This window comes from Parasteatoda tepidariorum, chromosome 10, assembly GCF_982258835.1.
Source record: "Parasteatoda tepidariorum strain Cologne lab strain chromosome 10, Ptep-v5.0, whole genome shotgun sequence".
NCBI lineage: Eukaryota > Metazoa > Arthropoda > Arachnida > Araneae > Theridiidae > Parasteatoda > Parasteatoda tepidariorum.
In genome coordinates this window covers 33,741,038-33,756,915 of record NC_141764.1, presented here as the reverse complement: position 1 = coordinate 33,756,915, position 15,878 = coordinate 33,741,038, and the positions used below count along the sequence as shown (strand labels likewise).

Sequence of the window (15,878 nt, the reverse complement as noted above, 5' to 3'; positions counted from 1 at the left end):
AAACAACTATCTAAAACCAGTTTACGTATATTTAAAGGCATGACATTTTTTTAAATTTTTTTTTTTATAAATTAAGCGGGTAAAAAAAGTAACATTAATAATAATAATAAAAAAAAGAAAGAAAAATATGGAAGAAAAGCTGCATTTGATTTATGAAAGAAAACAACCATAATGAAACTTGGAATGTTATTTTATGTCTCAAAGAGAATAGAAGAATTTCAAGAGAATAAAAAAAAAAAAAAAAAAAAAAAAAAAAAAAAATACTTGAAAATAAAAGAAAGTTTTTTTTCCCAGAGAGAATAAAAGAATTTTAACAATTTAAAAAAAAAAATGTAAGAAAGTGGGAGAAAAATTGTATTTGATTGATAAAAGAAAACACATACAGAAACTTGGAATGTTATCTTGCGTTTTACAGAGAATAAAAAAAACTTTAAGAAAATTAAAAAAAAAAAAAATGCTTGAAAATGAAATTTTTTTTTAAAGAGTGAATAAAAGAATTTTAACAAAATTAAAATACTGTAAGTCATTTAATTAAAAACTGTTATCATAAAATCCATCTTTACCGTAAAATTTCACGGAATAAAAAATTTGATATATATCTTATTTTTTGAAGTAAATTTTATTGCAAAATCACTGAATCACTGTATTTAAATAAATATTACTGTAAAATATACGGTATAAAATTAAACAGTAAAATGCATTTTACAATAAAAATGGATTTTTTTTACAGTAAAATGAATATTACGGATGACAATACTTTTTTATCGTAGTTTGATCAGGAATTTTTTACAGTGAAATTATTCAACTACTCAACAAGTTGCGGCAGTTTTGAAAGTTAGATTTACCATATTTCTGTGTAATAACGGTTGTTTAATTTATATAAAAATGAAGCAACTTATGAAAAGTTTAAACATTTTTCGAGAGAAAAATAAATAATAAAAAGAGGATTCAAATAATTTAATATAATAATAATCCCATGAGGGGATTTACAAAAGGGGGACTGCTTGGAAAAAAATTGTCATATCTTTCAGAATTAATATGGTTAAAATTAATGATTATTATGGTTAAAATCTTAAAAATTATTATCATAAATTCTCCCTAGCCCCAAAAAATATTCTGCTTACATGCTCATTACCAAGGCAATCAAAAAATTATTTGCAAGAGAAAATTATTTCTGTACTTTCTAATCAAACGTATGAAAGAAGAAAAAAAAAACTAAGATCCTCTTTTAAACCCTTTAGGCCTAAATCGAGATTCAAGCACCTGTAAAAAAAATTAACCAACTTTTTTAAGGCGTGCGTGGCCGAAGCATAACAACCTATAATTATATGTACATCAATCAGCACACCCAGCTATTACTCACTTGAGAAAATTTCTGGAGTTATATTGTGTATCTTTCCTACATCCCTCAAATCTCATAGAAATAAAAAATATATATATAAATATAAATAAATAATACACTATAAACTGCAAAACCGGTCTTTGGTGCACGGGGTCAAGGTAAATGGGACATCGTCGTCATTTTGGAACAAAAACAGGTGAACAACCCTCCCTGTTGTCCTTAGAGATAACGTTGTGAGGGGTAAGCAGGCATTTTTACCCCCACACGTGATCAACAACATTGGATTTTGATACAATCCCCCCTCTTTTTACCCCTCATCTCAATTAAGAGGAATGATAAAAAAGGGTTAAAAACAAAATTGGTGGAGGGTGGGTGAAAAAAGGAAAGTGAAAACTCGTTTTTTTATTGGTTGCACAGAGTAAATGCTTGACCGGTCATTACAAAGTTTCTGTCGGAGGAAAAAAATTTTTTGTTGAAGGAGAAAGTAGATTTGTTTAGAATAAGAGTTGAATGGTTTTTGAAAGTTACATAATTGAGAAGGTCGGAACACTGTTTGAATTCCGCTAGGTGGCGTTTTTTGGAACATTGTTAATTGATTTATGTATTATAATCTGCATTAAGTACAGAATATTGAGGAAAAAATTTGCGATTTTTATTTCTTGCGGTTAGTTTTGCACTATTTTAAAGCAAGAAAGCGATTAATAATAATTTTGTATTTTATAATTTTTGATAAAAAATGGAAAGACAACAAAAGGGAGTTCTTCAACAGAATATAACGGTTATTGTATTTTGTACAGTAGTTTCAATTGATATCAGATAAATTAGTTTGCTTCGATTTAATTAATATCAGATAACTAATATCAGAAACAGTTCATATTAGTTAAAGGAAAATAAAATTCAATGATAGTAATGGAATTAAAACTGAATGATTATATTTTGCACTGTTTGCAGAGATAAAATAAGAATTTATTTTAGATATTATTAAAACAGTAAACTTTAAAATAGCCAGAAATGTAACAATATAGAAAGAAATGTAACACTAACATAGCCAGAAATGTAAATAAAAGTATGTCATACATATAATAAAATAATAATTTAAGTCAAATATATTTTAGAAAGAAATGTAACAATAACATAGCCAGAAATGTAAATAAAAGTATGTCATACATATAATAAAATAATAATTTAAGTCAAATATATTTTAGAAAGAAATGTAACAATAACATAGCCAGAAATGTAAATAAAAGTATGTCAAATATATAATAAAATAATAATTTAAGTCAAATATATTTTAAAAAGCAATGCGCCATTTCTATAAATGACAATTTACTTCTTCCTTTTATTATTATCTTAATTATATGAAATGAACAAATTAATGAGGACGGATATTAATTAGAAGACAGTTTGAAAATAAGCGATACGTTTGGGAGTAATAAATAAATAAACAATGCAGTACAGGCCGACATCCGTTGTTTTTCACGATTAGAACGAATCAAAACAGATATAGAAAACTGGAGCGGAAAAAATCATTCTAAGGTTAGTAGATTATGTTATAATTTTATTATTAGTATGCTATTCAAACGTTATGTTTTGATTATGTTTTGCAAACGCGAACAATGATAAAAAAAATAAAAAAAATAGAAAGTATCTATGAACACAGTGGTTTCCAACTGGCAACTATTCGCGGGCCGCATCCGGCCCGCGAAATCTTTTTTTTGTGGCCCGCGAACTAAAATTTATTAGTTGTCATTTTTTAGTGGAGAATCTTCGTAAAAATCTATATGGGTTTAAAATACTTTTCTCGTTAATAAAAACTTAATTTCTTCGTTTCTGTGAAATTTATCATACCAACGGTGCAAAAAAATATATTTCTCAGGTTTTGCATCCAAGAAAATATTAATTCAGATACAAAAATAATCGTGTACGTTGCTCTTTTTTATTGCATTTTTTTTGTATTTTGTGGATATAATTTAGCAAGTGTGTAATCAGAAATTTTCTCGAAGAAATTCTCCTGTTTAACTTTTTGAAACCACTCATTTTGGACGAAAATATTTACACACACATTTGTAAATTTTAAATGTAAATATCTATTCTCTGGTGGTTGCAGCAGACAAACCTCAATTTTGTCATTGAACATTTTGTGTGCTACTATGTAAGTTTTAATACCAACCATTTTAAAAGTTTTATATTTTAACAATTAGATATCTGTTGCACTTTAATTGTTTAATGCATGGGTGCACATTAAAGTTATTGTAGCCCGAATTTTTTAATATGCAATTAAATATTTTTAAAAATCTACTTTTTTTTAACTTTGTAATTCAATATTTTTGTTTTGTACAACTTGGTAAAAATCTGACAGTAATATTTAATGTTCTTTCAAACATAAAATAGTCCTACATAAAAGTTTGATAAAGTTGCGCCCCGCCATTTGATTTGTGTTTTTAATTGTGGCCCCCGGCCTCATGTAAGTTCGAAATCCCTGTATTAACATGTTATTACTAGGGGAACTAAATTTTACACTCAGTTTTAATATTGTAAAATTAAATTTATTATGATTAAATTTATGATTTACATATTCAATATCAGATTAAATTTATTACGGGAATTACATGCATAAAAATTTTAAAAAAAAGTTCATTTTTATGCTAATGGTTAAAAAGACTTTCAACATAACAGAAAGCATTTAAAAATAATTGTTCCAAATGATTGCCTTTATTATTGACGCAAAATTGCACATAGTTTTAGAATCTGATATGTGGGTTTTACCACATAAAACAATTGTTGTGTTTTTCAAGTTTTTAAAAAAATTCTTATTTTCAACAAACTAGAGAATTATGCCTCACAAACACGAAACCGTGGCATTATCTTGGTACTAACAATACAGTGCAATATGCCATGCAAATAAGGAAAACATGACCATTATCTTGATTTTAACAGTGCAACATGAACCATTATCTTCTTGTTTCTAACAAGATAGTGCAATTCAAGCAAAACAAATTATTTTAATTAATAAATTACATAAATTTTAGGGGGAATTAATGCAACGCCATTTAGAAGGGATTTTTTTGATAACGTTAATTTGAAGTCGTACAAACTGCATTCATAATATTTAACTTTTTGGCAAAACAAAATTTTTTACTAATGAGGTACAATAAATCATGAAAAGAAGAAAGCACGATATTTGTGCCTAAGTGTTTAATGAAGGATTTTGAAGAAAAGGAAGAAAAAAGTAAATGGCAGTGAGGAAATTATAAGCTCATGCGCTTTAATTTTAGCCAGAGTAAAATAGCTTGGTGCTGTATGCACAGGTGTAACTTTCAAAATATTATCACGAAGCATTGATGAACACAGCTGCGGTAGTTCACGAACAAGAAAACGCACGATCTGGTAATAAAAAACTTTCGAAACCACCTTCTTCCACTACCGGTATTCTAAAACATTCTTTAACTTCATACTTGGATCAGGATTTTATTTTTCGTAAAGGAGTAAAATTGAAAGAGTAGTCAGGGATCTGTTTAGAAGAAATTTGGGTCCGTTAACGGACCCTTCACAAAATATCCTTTCATAAAAACGGATCCTTCACAAAATATTTTAACTTTAAAAATGGACCCTTCACAAAATGATTTTTCTTTTAATCGGACCCTTCACAAATTTGTTTATCTTCATTATTGTTTTGTTAACTGAATAAACCCTTCCCAGGGCAGAAAACAAGAAAGATGGATGTAAACGAATTTGTCTTCGGCAGACGATTCTTCCATTATTCGTCCGAAATGAATATTCTGCGCTCAGCAGCATAGGCTAAATACCAAATATTTGTATGTTGCATCTCTAATTTAGAAGCAGCAATTGCTGTTTATTTTTGAAAATTTAATTTTTTTTTAATAATAATTTTACAGTGCTGAGCATAATCTTGTATCTATTTAAAAAAACTCATTGAAAAAGTTTTTTGCAATAACCGAACCCTAATAGCACAAATTCATAAAAGCAGGGCCCTGGTTGAAAGAATGTGAGTAATTTTTTCACAATTTCATAAAAACCGGATCTTTTACAAAATGTCTGGACAGACCCCTGAATTTTTAAGTTGAATTGATATAGATTAAGAGCACTGAATTTCATTTTATATATTGGGTTTGAAACTGTAGTTGTAACTGTAAATACCAAAAACAATTTCGCATTTTTTTCTTACAGTGTGCGCAACTAATGCGAAGAAGCTAACTTAAGAAGCGATGAGAACCTGCAATTTTGTTGTTGTTTAAATAAGCTATTTAAAAATTTACGAATTAATTCGGGAAGGTGGCTCAGGGATAGAGCGCTCGCCTCCTAATGAGGTGACCCAGGTTCGATCCCAGATGTGGCTGGTTAATTCAAATTCAGCACCCGGCTCACACCGACCACATTGCTGACGTGAAATATCCTGAGTGGTAGACGGATCATGGGTTAGAGTCCCCTTGGCGTCAGACTAACCGTGGAAGGTTCTCATGATCTTCCTCTCCATATAACGCAAATTCGGGTTAGTTCCATCAAAAAAAGTCCTCCGCGAAGGCAGATTTCTCCCAATGCTTGATCCAGGAGTTCCCTTGTCTTCTGGAATGGGTTCAAAATTACAAGGCTACGGACGGAGTTGAGGATTAGCAGTCGTAAACCCAAAAATTGGGTCGGCTGTTCAACGACGGTTATGAAACATAAAATAAAAATTAATTTGGGAAATAATAAATGAAAAGATTTCATAATTGGGTACTAGCAACTCGTGATCATGGTTAAACATTTTTATTTAAACAAGATTTATTAATTGGATACTTAAAAGCGGCTTCATACGTGTATGTTGAATCTGATTGGTTTCTAAATCGGCAAATGCCACGATTTACCTACGATGACGTCACTCTCAGTTACTAGGCAACGGACGTCTTATAGATGAAATCCGGCTGAACAATAGTGAAATTTCCCCAAAATTAAAAGTTTGAATGTATTTATATCAAAACTGAAATTATATTATTTCTCTCATTATCGGAAAATGATTTTAAAAAAAATAATTTTTTTACGGCAAATTAATCCTGTCAATTATAATAATAAAAAGATCCGATTTAGCGGCCATTCATTGGAGTAATTTCGCTTTTTCTGGGCCAAGTATATTTTTCGATGAAATCTGGCCGAATAGAACGTTCTAAATGGGATAAGTACCGGATAAATATCGTTGATTACTGTAATTTTTGATAATCAGGAACTGACCTCAAACAAAAGCATTATATCAAATGATACTGATAACAGTTACTCTTTCATGTGATGGGTTGAATTTCTTAAAACATGTTTTTCTTATTCTAATAACCACCGGGAAGGGCAACAAATAATAATAAATAAACAGGAATTGATATAGCTTATTTAATTGTGCTAGTTATTATTGACGATTAGTTAATAGTGCACAATTTCGTAGTCTTTAATATCGATATATTGATTATTTACTTTTTTTTATATCCCGTATGATGAACGGGTATTTACGTAATAAATAAACAAAGATAAAAAATTTAATAAAAAGGAATTTCGGAAAACGAGTTAAATCTGTAGCAGCTAGTAAAAAAATAAAGTTCAAACGATATCCTTTAATGGGTATAAAAGGCACACTGTAAAAATTTCAGGAACAAATTAGGACAAAAAGTACCTGCATTAAGGGTGCCGGTACTTATTTTACCTTAAAATCCATTTTTATGAACATGATACGGAGCAAAAATTTGATATATCGTATTTTTACAGAAATAATAACCGTAAAATCACGGAATAATGAAATGAATATTAATGTGAAAATTACGGTACATTATTTTACGATAAAAACGGATTTTACGGTAAAATAAATTTTACGGATGATGCACCCAAAGTGCTGATACTTCATACCGTAATTTGATCCGAAATTTTTTATATTGCATGTTTACTATGATTTCGAACGACCAGCCCGGAGTCTAGACGCTTTTAAGAAACCTATCAGATAAACATTTTTCATTGTCAATATCCTCTCTCATGGACATATTATACAGTAAAAATTTATTAAGAGACAATCACGTTTTTAGCGCGACAAAAATTAAAGAATGGAAAAAAATAGAGCTTGTAAATTGTTCAAAAAGGATGTCGCATATCCTGGAAGCGTATATAGGGCGAACTACGTCAGAGGGCGATAGCCAATTAGCTCAGTGTTTAAGACGAAAAATTACGTCATTGCCACACGTTTCCAGGGAAGTTAACTATGACAGTTAAAATGACGCTATAAAATCTCAGTTTATTTGTCGCAAATCTTTCCTTTTTGCGGCCAAAGGGGGTTATTTTCTAATCGTGTTTAGTTATTTAATAATGACCCCAATTCGTAGTTGGGGGAAAAAACGTCAGTGCGATGATAATTACGGTGGTATAACACTTGTAAAAAGTGGTTCATCTTTTGCGTTTAGTTTATAAGACAACGATGTTTTAGATCGTGTGTTTGCATAGTTATTGTTAAAACTAAATTCGAATTTTCAAGACTTTTTTTATTATTCTGGTTGAACTGTATAAAGTATTTAATTAGCTTTCGCTTTTTCGAAAAATACAAGTTTCGCTTCAATTTAATTTAAGAATATTTTTTGTGATTTTAGACCCCTACCAATTGACTACAAAAGTAAGAAAATTGCGACTTTTCACAATTTTATTTACTTTATTTTTTTTCTTTTGGAAATAAAAAAAAAATGTAAATTTAATGTTTATAAAGATTAGTGTCAAGCATTGTTCATAAAAAAAGCAAAAGAAAGCACAAATCAAAATTTATTTTTATTTTTGAAATGATCACACTCTAGGAGTGAATGGATGTTTTTTTTTTTTTTTTTTTTTTTTTTTTTTTTTTTTTTTTTTTGGCAAATACACTATGTTCAGTCGAAGTTAAGCTGGATCGAAATTTTTTTTAAATTTCAAACATTCTACAAAATATAAAAAAATAGTATTTTGTTAAGCTTTAATATAATAATATTGCAAGTTTTCTTAAACTATGTTATTGTAAATTTACACAAAATTATCGCGTTTAGATAATTGAATCCCCAGAAATCATCTAATTTAAAAGAAATTTACACATATGTTATATGCAATCTTTTAAAAGGCCAGCATTTTATAAAATATTAAGACATTTTGCAGAATGTCTGATGTATTTCCTACTTGACCTTTTGGTAAAGAGTCTAGTTATTGGCATTCCATAAAAAGTATGGTTTTCGATATTACGCCGAATTTTTGAACTATGACTGCAACGTTTACAACAGTTTATCAAATTCCATTTACTCATTGAAAAAACATATGATTAATTTTTAATCAATGTTTTATTAAATATTACATAATCCCCATACTAAATAAACTTTTTTCTTGGTTAAATTCGGAAATAACAAACTAAATTTAAAAAAAAAAAAAGTTGCCAGAAAAATTCAATACATTCTTTTTTGTAAAATTTTGTGCGAGTTTTCATCCAAGAAGTTTTAAGACATTTAAATAAATATGTGTTATGAAAATTATCTGGAATTCTTGCCAACAGAGTGCAGCAATATGAAGGACTTAATATTGTCTTTTAACAATAAAACTAAGTGTACAACGCAATAATATTTTTAAATCAATAAAATTCTGTTTTGCAGTTCAACTAATAACAAAAATTCACTGAGTAAATATTCAGATATCCCATTTATGTTTCTCAGAATTGAAAGAAGAAGAAGAAAAAAAATTAAATTGAAACATTTTTAATTTATTAAAACTATTTTACCATTATAGATTCCAAAACTAATACAATATATGAAATGAAATTAATTCTAAAGAAGGATGATGTAAATGCTTTTTGCAGGTGCAACTCATCAGAATCAGATAAAGTTGTTTACATCCAAAAACTTGCCTATGTGTGCAGCGAAATAAGAAATTGGCAAAATGCCAAGACCCTTGCTGCGCGCTACTCGATCCAAAGATGGTGAAGGTATTGGAACAAAACTGCTCTTCGTAGGAGAATTTATTTTCGTTAAATTTTATTGTTAGCGTACCCACGCACAGAGAAAATTTTCTACTTTACTTCATTTTTTTAAATTCAGACTAGTGTTTACTAAATACAGTATTAAAGCAATATCATACAGTATCATAAATAACAAAAAACTTCGCTTAAATATCCGATTTCGAATGATATGTTTGCCTAAGCTATTCGCTATAACTATGTAAAACAGTTATTAAAAATAATGCTGCCAAATATATGATTATTATCTTTGGTAAAATCTTAATAGTTTTTATTTATCTGTATTCGCACATTTTTAATTATTTTTTTTATCAATGAATTTTTCAGCAGCACAATCATGGACGATACAATTAACTAAATACATATATTAAATAAATGTGTTTCTACAAGTTTCTAATGAAATATACATTATAACTTAAAGGAAACTAACGGCTTCATTTTAAAAATTCCGGTACCTGAAACAATAATTATAATGATGTGACTATGTTTTGAAAACAGTTCAATCACATTTTGTTACAAAACAAAAGAAAATTAAAAATTTAGAAAATTTATTATTTATAGAATCGTTTGATGAAGATTAAAAATCTGTTCCAATAAAACAAAATACAGTGTAACACTTTTGACGTTATGAACTAAAGAAACTGCAATTTTAAATTTTTTTCTGTAGGTTTACTTTTTAAATGAAATGTTTATACATAATCGCCACGCGATGCGATTTCCTGAGCATTTTATTTTTTTAAAAATTTAATTTTTAAAAGAATCTCATTGAGTAATATGAATAGTAAATAATAAAACGATTTTTTTAATCATTTTGTTTTTAGTTTTTTTTAACGAGACAATTATTATTTTATTATTTTTTTCTTAACGAGACAATATCATTTTGTTTTTCATTTAACGAACAGCATGCTTTGTAAAAGGTATCATCTCACGCAAGTACAGTAATACATCATTAATTATCAAAAAGGAGAATAACGATTTAAATTTTTTCAGTGCAAACAAAAACGGTTTAATTTATAGAGAAATATATGAACCTTTTTTTAATAATATGAACTTTTTTCTACCATTAATATTTTATTAACTTTAATCATCTTGGTTACTTTAATTAAAAAAAAATTAAAACAATTATTAAGATAAAATCCTTCGAGTTTCTAATTGTACTAAAAACTGTCACGATAGTAAATTGCTTTTTTCTTCTTTCTTGATTGTGAGATAGAGATAGAATTTAACAAATAGTAAAATATAATCAGAGGACAGTAATATTTATGGCCATTATGGTTTTTGTTAAATTTCAACTTAAACGAATTAATCTAAGAACTAATCAATAAATAATTAGTTACAAAATTGAACGAATCGTTACGTTAGTTTTAAATTGCAAAGCTGCTTAAACAAATTTGAAATTATTTTTTCTTGGCTGATGTAGCTTTGCGTTGCAAAATAACTTCCCTAAAACAACCATGACAATAAATAACAAATATGAAAAAAGAAAAACAATTTAAAACTTGTCTAGCCACGGAAATGCAGACACTCGGGAGCAATTTTAAACTATCAACCGCTGCGGACAAACAACTTGAAAACATTGAACCATTTTTCAGTTTACGTTCTTTAACAGTAGTTATTCCTCCTTATCTCTGCACAAGTGGGTGGATTGAATAAAGTTAAAAAAGTGTGGAGAATGCGGAAGTTGAAAATAATTCGAGTTTATTTTTCATTCGGTTTCGCCATCCTTAAAAGAATGATCACGTTATTTATTTTCTTTTGAATTGCACGTCTTTTTTTCTTATTTTTTGCCATGGAAACAGGCAGACGATATCTAAGTATTGACACATGGCTGTGACGTAGCTTTTATTCTGTACGACTGGCATAATTCTTTTTATCGCTTTTATGATTAAATTTACTTCCCGACGGGTGGCATCAAGCAGGGACACGTCCTTGGCTTGTATTTTCTGTTTCTTTCCAAGCATATCTGTTTTCTCAACAGCTTTGAAACGTCAGCGGAGAATATTCATAAAATGATATTTTATTCAACCAGTAACCGTCAAATTATTTATGTACAAGCGTTGCGACTACTGCTATTTTCCTGACTCCATGGTAAATTAAGATTCAAACTAGATGAAGAATTTCGACAAATATTTTGTTTGGAGAGCAGCAACATTTAATTTTAATACTTAAATTACAAAATATGGACAAAAAATATTAAAAATTACTTAAGAATTCAATTTTAATTCATGCATTTCTTTGTGTGGAAATAAATAATAAAATGAAATTTATGAATGTAATAAACTGAATTTCAAATAAATTTCAAGTTTCCCTATTAAATTTTATCCTAGTAAAATAAAAGTCCCAATATAATTTTTACATATATCATTTACATTAATCATAATGTATTAAGCCGGAATACATTATAATATCTTACATTAATTTATCCGGTTAATTTTTATATGACTAGTTCTATACAATACATTTTATTTTAATCAATGATTAAAACATATTTTAATATTTAACATGTTAGAAATTAGCAAAAAATCAATCAGAATTACACTTTATTGAATTAATTTAAATGTAATTTAAAAGTTATTTCTGCATATCTTTTTTACTCAGCAAAATATTTCATGCGTAAAAACCTTTAAATAAATCAATTATGATATTAATTTTGAAACTTTATAATTGTCATAATTTTGTATAAAAAATATTTTAATTTTTTTAAATTTAAATTGATAACATAACTTAATGGTGCAGTTTATGATTATTATTGTGAAAGCCCATCGTTGTATCAGATGGTATAAAAACATACATAAAATTCTTTAATTATAAAAAAGTACTATGAGATATTGTAAATTGGTTATTTCAATAAAATATTTTATCAGTTGAAATCAGTAAACAGCTAATAATGTTTCTAAATTTCAATTTGTTATTTTTCTATACTTTAATTGATGACATTAACTCAAGGGAGTTCTTTTTGGTTGTTTTGCCCGTGAAGGTATCCAAACGGTGGACCAGTTGCGAAGCTTTCTAAGTTGCAATCCAGGTAAATTAATTCTTGCTTGACGCAAAAAGAAATCTTTATGACATTTGTGAAGTTTTTTAACCAAATAACTATTAAATCGAATTTATTCATAAAAAAAATCTAATTTTCACGGATATTAAATATTTTTAGGAATAAAAAAGATTATGAAGCCAACAGGCAACACCTGAGTGCCTTTATATATTAATTTCAAAGATTTAATATTTAAGCCATTAAAACAAGTGAGTTTATTTCAATAGTAATCATTCAACACATTATTTAAAAGTCTATTTTATAATAAGTTTTACGTTTAGTTGAATTTAAATAATAATTCGACTGATATTGATTTGTAAAAATCATTACACAACCTGTCAGGCATTTGTTAACAAGTGAAAAACTTTCAAACTAATCTTAAAAAATTAATTTTTGCATGTTTTAAAAAATACTTGATTTACGCTAGCATTTATAAATTAAGAAATCATATTTTAGAATGATGTTTATCAAAAAACAACAATTTACCAAATTATATAATATAAATTGCTTTTAAAGTTCATGATGCTATGCTCTAATAAATGTATCATATTATTTTAATCAAATAATCTAAATTATTTTATATAAATTCGTAATTACAGTATATACAAATAAAGAAGATTCAAATTTGATTTTAAATCAATCACTCCATTTTTTGTGGTAATTTTTGGAAGCGAGTTTATTCTGATCTTAAAAATAATATATAAGTTTAACAAATGTTAGAAGAACGTTATTTTAAAGTTGAGAAAATAATAAACCAATAATAAGTTTGAAATTAATATTTTTAGAGTAAAAAGTTGTAAAAATAATTTTGAGCGCACGTGAATTAAACAGCTTGTTGCAGAAATATTAGTATACAAACTCATTTATATTAAAGGTTTTAAATTCGAAACCCTTTCGAAAGAGTATTTATACTGTTTATTTAAAAAAAAATCATAAACTATAACAAACGGCAATAAAAAAGTTCGTTATTTTAATGGAATATTTTTAAGTTTATCTCTTTAGTTGGTTATTTGCATTATCTCTTATTCAAGAAAACTAACACTAAAAATTAATTTATTTTTTCTAACATACTTGTTATTTATGATTACTAGATCATTATCGATCATTATAACACATTTTAGTTATGTATAATAACCAGTTATTTTTAATAAATCGAATCCTCACACTAATATATGCATAAAATTATACTAATATAAGCATAATTTTGTATTATACAAAATAAAAATTCAAATAATTAGTTATTCATCGCGCGATTATACTAAAAAACGAATTAAGTTTTGGAATTATAACGAAACAAGTATAATTTTATATAGATGACATAAGATATACTCGAGGCAATATATTTCACTTTATTTTTCAGCAAAAAAAAAGGAAGAAAAAAAAAAACAATTTGCAGATGACACATCTGAATCGCTAATATCAAATAGTTCGGTAATTAAAAATATATATACCAAGAACTGAACGAAAAAATAACAAATTCAAGCTTTATCGAAGGGGCGTGGCTAGTAAACAAACATCCACTTTTATCGCAAACGATTATCACGCGTTTCCTAGAAAGCTAAAAGCAACAAATGCACGTTGACATCGTTTTCTTTAACCAAAAAACAACGACCGTAATTTAAATTCGCGAAAAATGAATAAAATAACTACAAAATTAAAAAAAAAAAATAATAATAATAATAATTACCCGTTATGAGTTTTTGCTCCACAACTATATCCTCACAACTACTAGTTTCGGTGGTAGATCCGCTCTTATCCGATAGGTCATCATCCCTTCGAATTTTTTTCCAGGAATACTGACCACAGTCCAATGGCATTTCTGCCACGAAATCAAAGTTCCATTTTTGCTTATTTTTTTCATACTGTTGTAGTGTCTCTTTCTCGAGATGAGTCCGCAGTTCTTCGGGATCGGGTATCCCAAACAAACATCTTTTTACTGACCGTACTGGCCATCGGGCATTTGTCCTGGGGGTGGGGCCTGATAGGGCCCCCACAGCAGTAACATCACCCATGTTTCAAAACATCAGAGACAAAACTGAGATAAGGACCGCACCGCACAGAAATCACCATCAAAATGATGCTTTCGAGAGCCGTGCAGCTTAGATGAACGATCTCTCTCTCGTAAACACGCGGAGTAAAGGGGGACGCGGGGAGAGATTCTTTTTTTATTATTCCTTTTACATCTCTCCAGCTTTCTACTTCTTTTTTTTTTAGCTTTTTTTTCTTCTCTCATTTGCTCAGCGTGTTGTTCTATGCTGCAGCTCGCTTTTTTTTGTTGTTTTGTTTGAAGCTGATTTTCTCTTTTTGTGGTTTGTTATGAAGGGTTGCTGTATGCAGGTAGTTACGTCACATACTCCGGGAAGTTTGGCGATATTATTAGACTTTGATTCCTAACTTGGCTAGATTTGTAGTTCTTAAAAACTGAAATAACTTTTCTTTTCACAATTGATTACATGAACCTTTTACTGAATATATAATTGATGTAACATTCCAAGTACATTGTTTCTTAGGTTGATCATTAAAGCACCATCAATACTTTTTTTTTACAATAATAAGCATTAAAATAAATCTAAAATGAGTACAATACAATAACTTTGATTTAAACTTTCAATAGACTGAATTTTGTAGAAATGTTTTAGATAAACATTAAATATAAAATGTTATATTTACTTATTTATTTTATTATTATTGAAGTGATAACGTATCTATTAAATGTAGATGCAATAATGAATAAATGAAAAAAATTTGCTTATTTGGACTACTGTCAAACATTGCTTTTAAAGAGTTTATTTTTTTGCACTCATTTTTAAGAAGATTATAGAATTATTTTGAATCTTATGGGGAACGAACGAAAAAAAGAAAACTGCTATTATTTTTAAAAATATGACACTATTTTTCAGTTTTATGTTTTTTTTTTTTTTTCCAAAACAAAAGCTTTTGCGAATTTATTTAATAATTTCTTAAGTCTATGCACAGTGCAAAAAAAATTTCATATCAAATTGCGGTTAAAAATACCGGTACTCAAGGTGCCAGTACTTTTTACCATAAAATTTTACGGAACAAAAAACTGATATACCGTAACTTTTATACTGTAATATTTACTGTAAAATCACTGAGTCACTGTAATTAGTCAAATGTTACTATAAAAATTGCATTAACAAATTTTATGGTAGAAATGGATTTTATAGAGGCTGCACAAAGGATGCCGTAATTTGATCTGGAATTTTTTACTGCGTGTGGGACATTAAACACTTAAGAGCTTTTATACAGAATTCTTAAGTCCATGAATCTTGAATTACATTAATTGACATAGTATAACTTTTTGCCAGTTAAATGAATTTTATTAGCTATTTTTTATTAAACATTTTGCTCTGATTTCAAAAAAATAAATTTTTTTCTTTCGAATTTAATACTAAATCAAAAATTTTATACTTTGTATAAATATGAAATTCATTTTAATTAATATTTTTACAATAGTATTGCATATTTTATTCAAATCAAATTGCCATTTTTAAATA

The 15,878-nt window shown here is 27.8% G+C and overlaps 1 protein-coding gene across 2 annotated transcripts in view; it reads right to left on the bottom strand.

Annotated features, from left to right (window-relative positions):
* LOC107450961 (uncharacterized) overlaps positions 1-14,717 on the bottom strand; it is a 30,032-nt gene extending 15,315 nt beyond the window's left edge. For both annotated transcript variants that reach the window (XM_071184514.1, XM_071184515.1), the window contains exon 1: positions 14,048-14,717. In XM_071184514.1, coding sequence (XP_071040615.1) covers positions 14,048-14,372 — 325 coding nt within the window. In that variant the 5' untranslated portion in view covers positions 14,373-14,717. The remainder of the gene's footprint in view (positions 1-14,047) is intronic.
* Between the last annotated feature and the right edge of the window lie 1,161 nt (positions 14,718-15,878).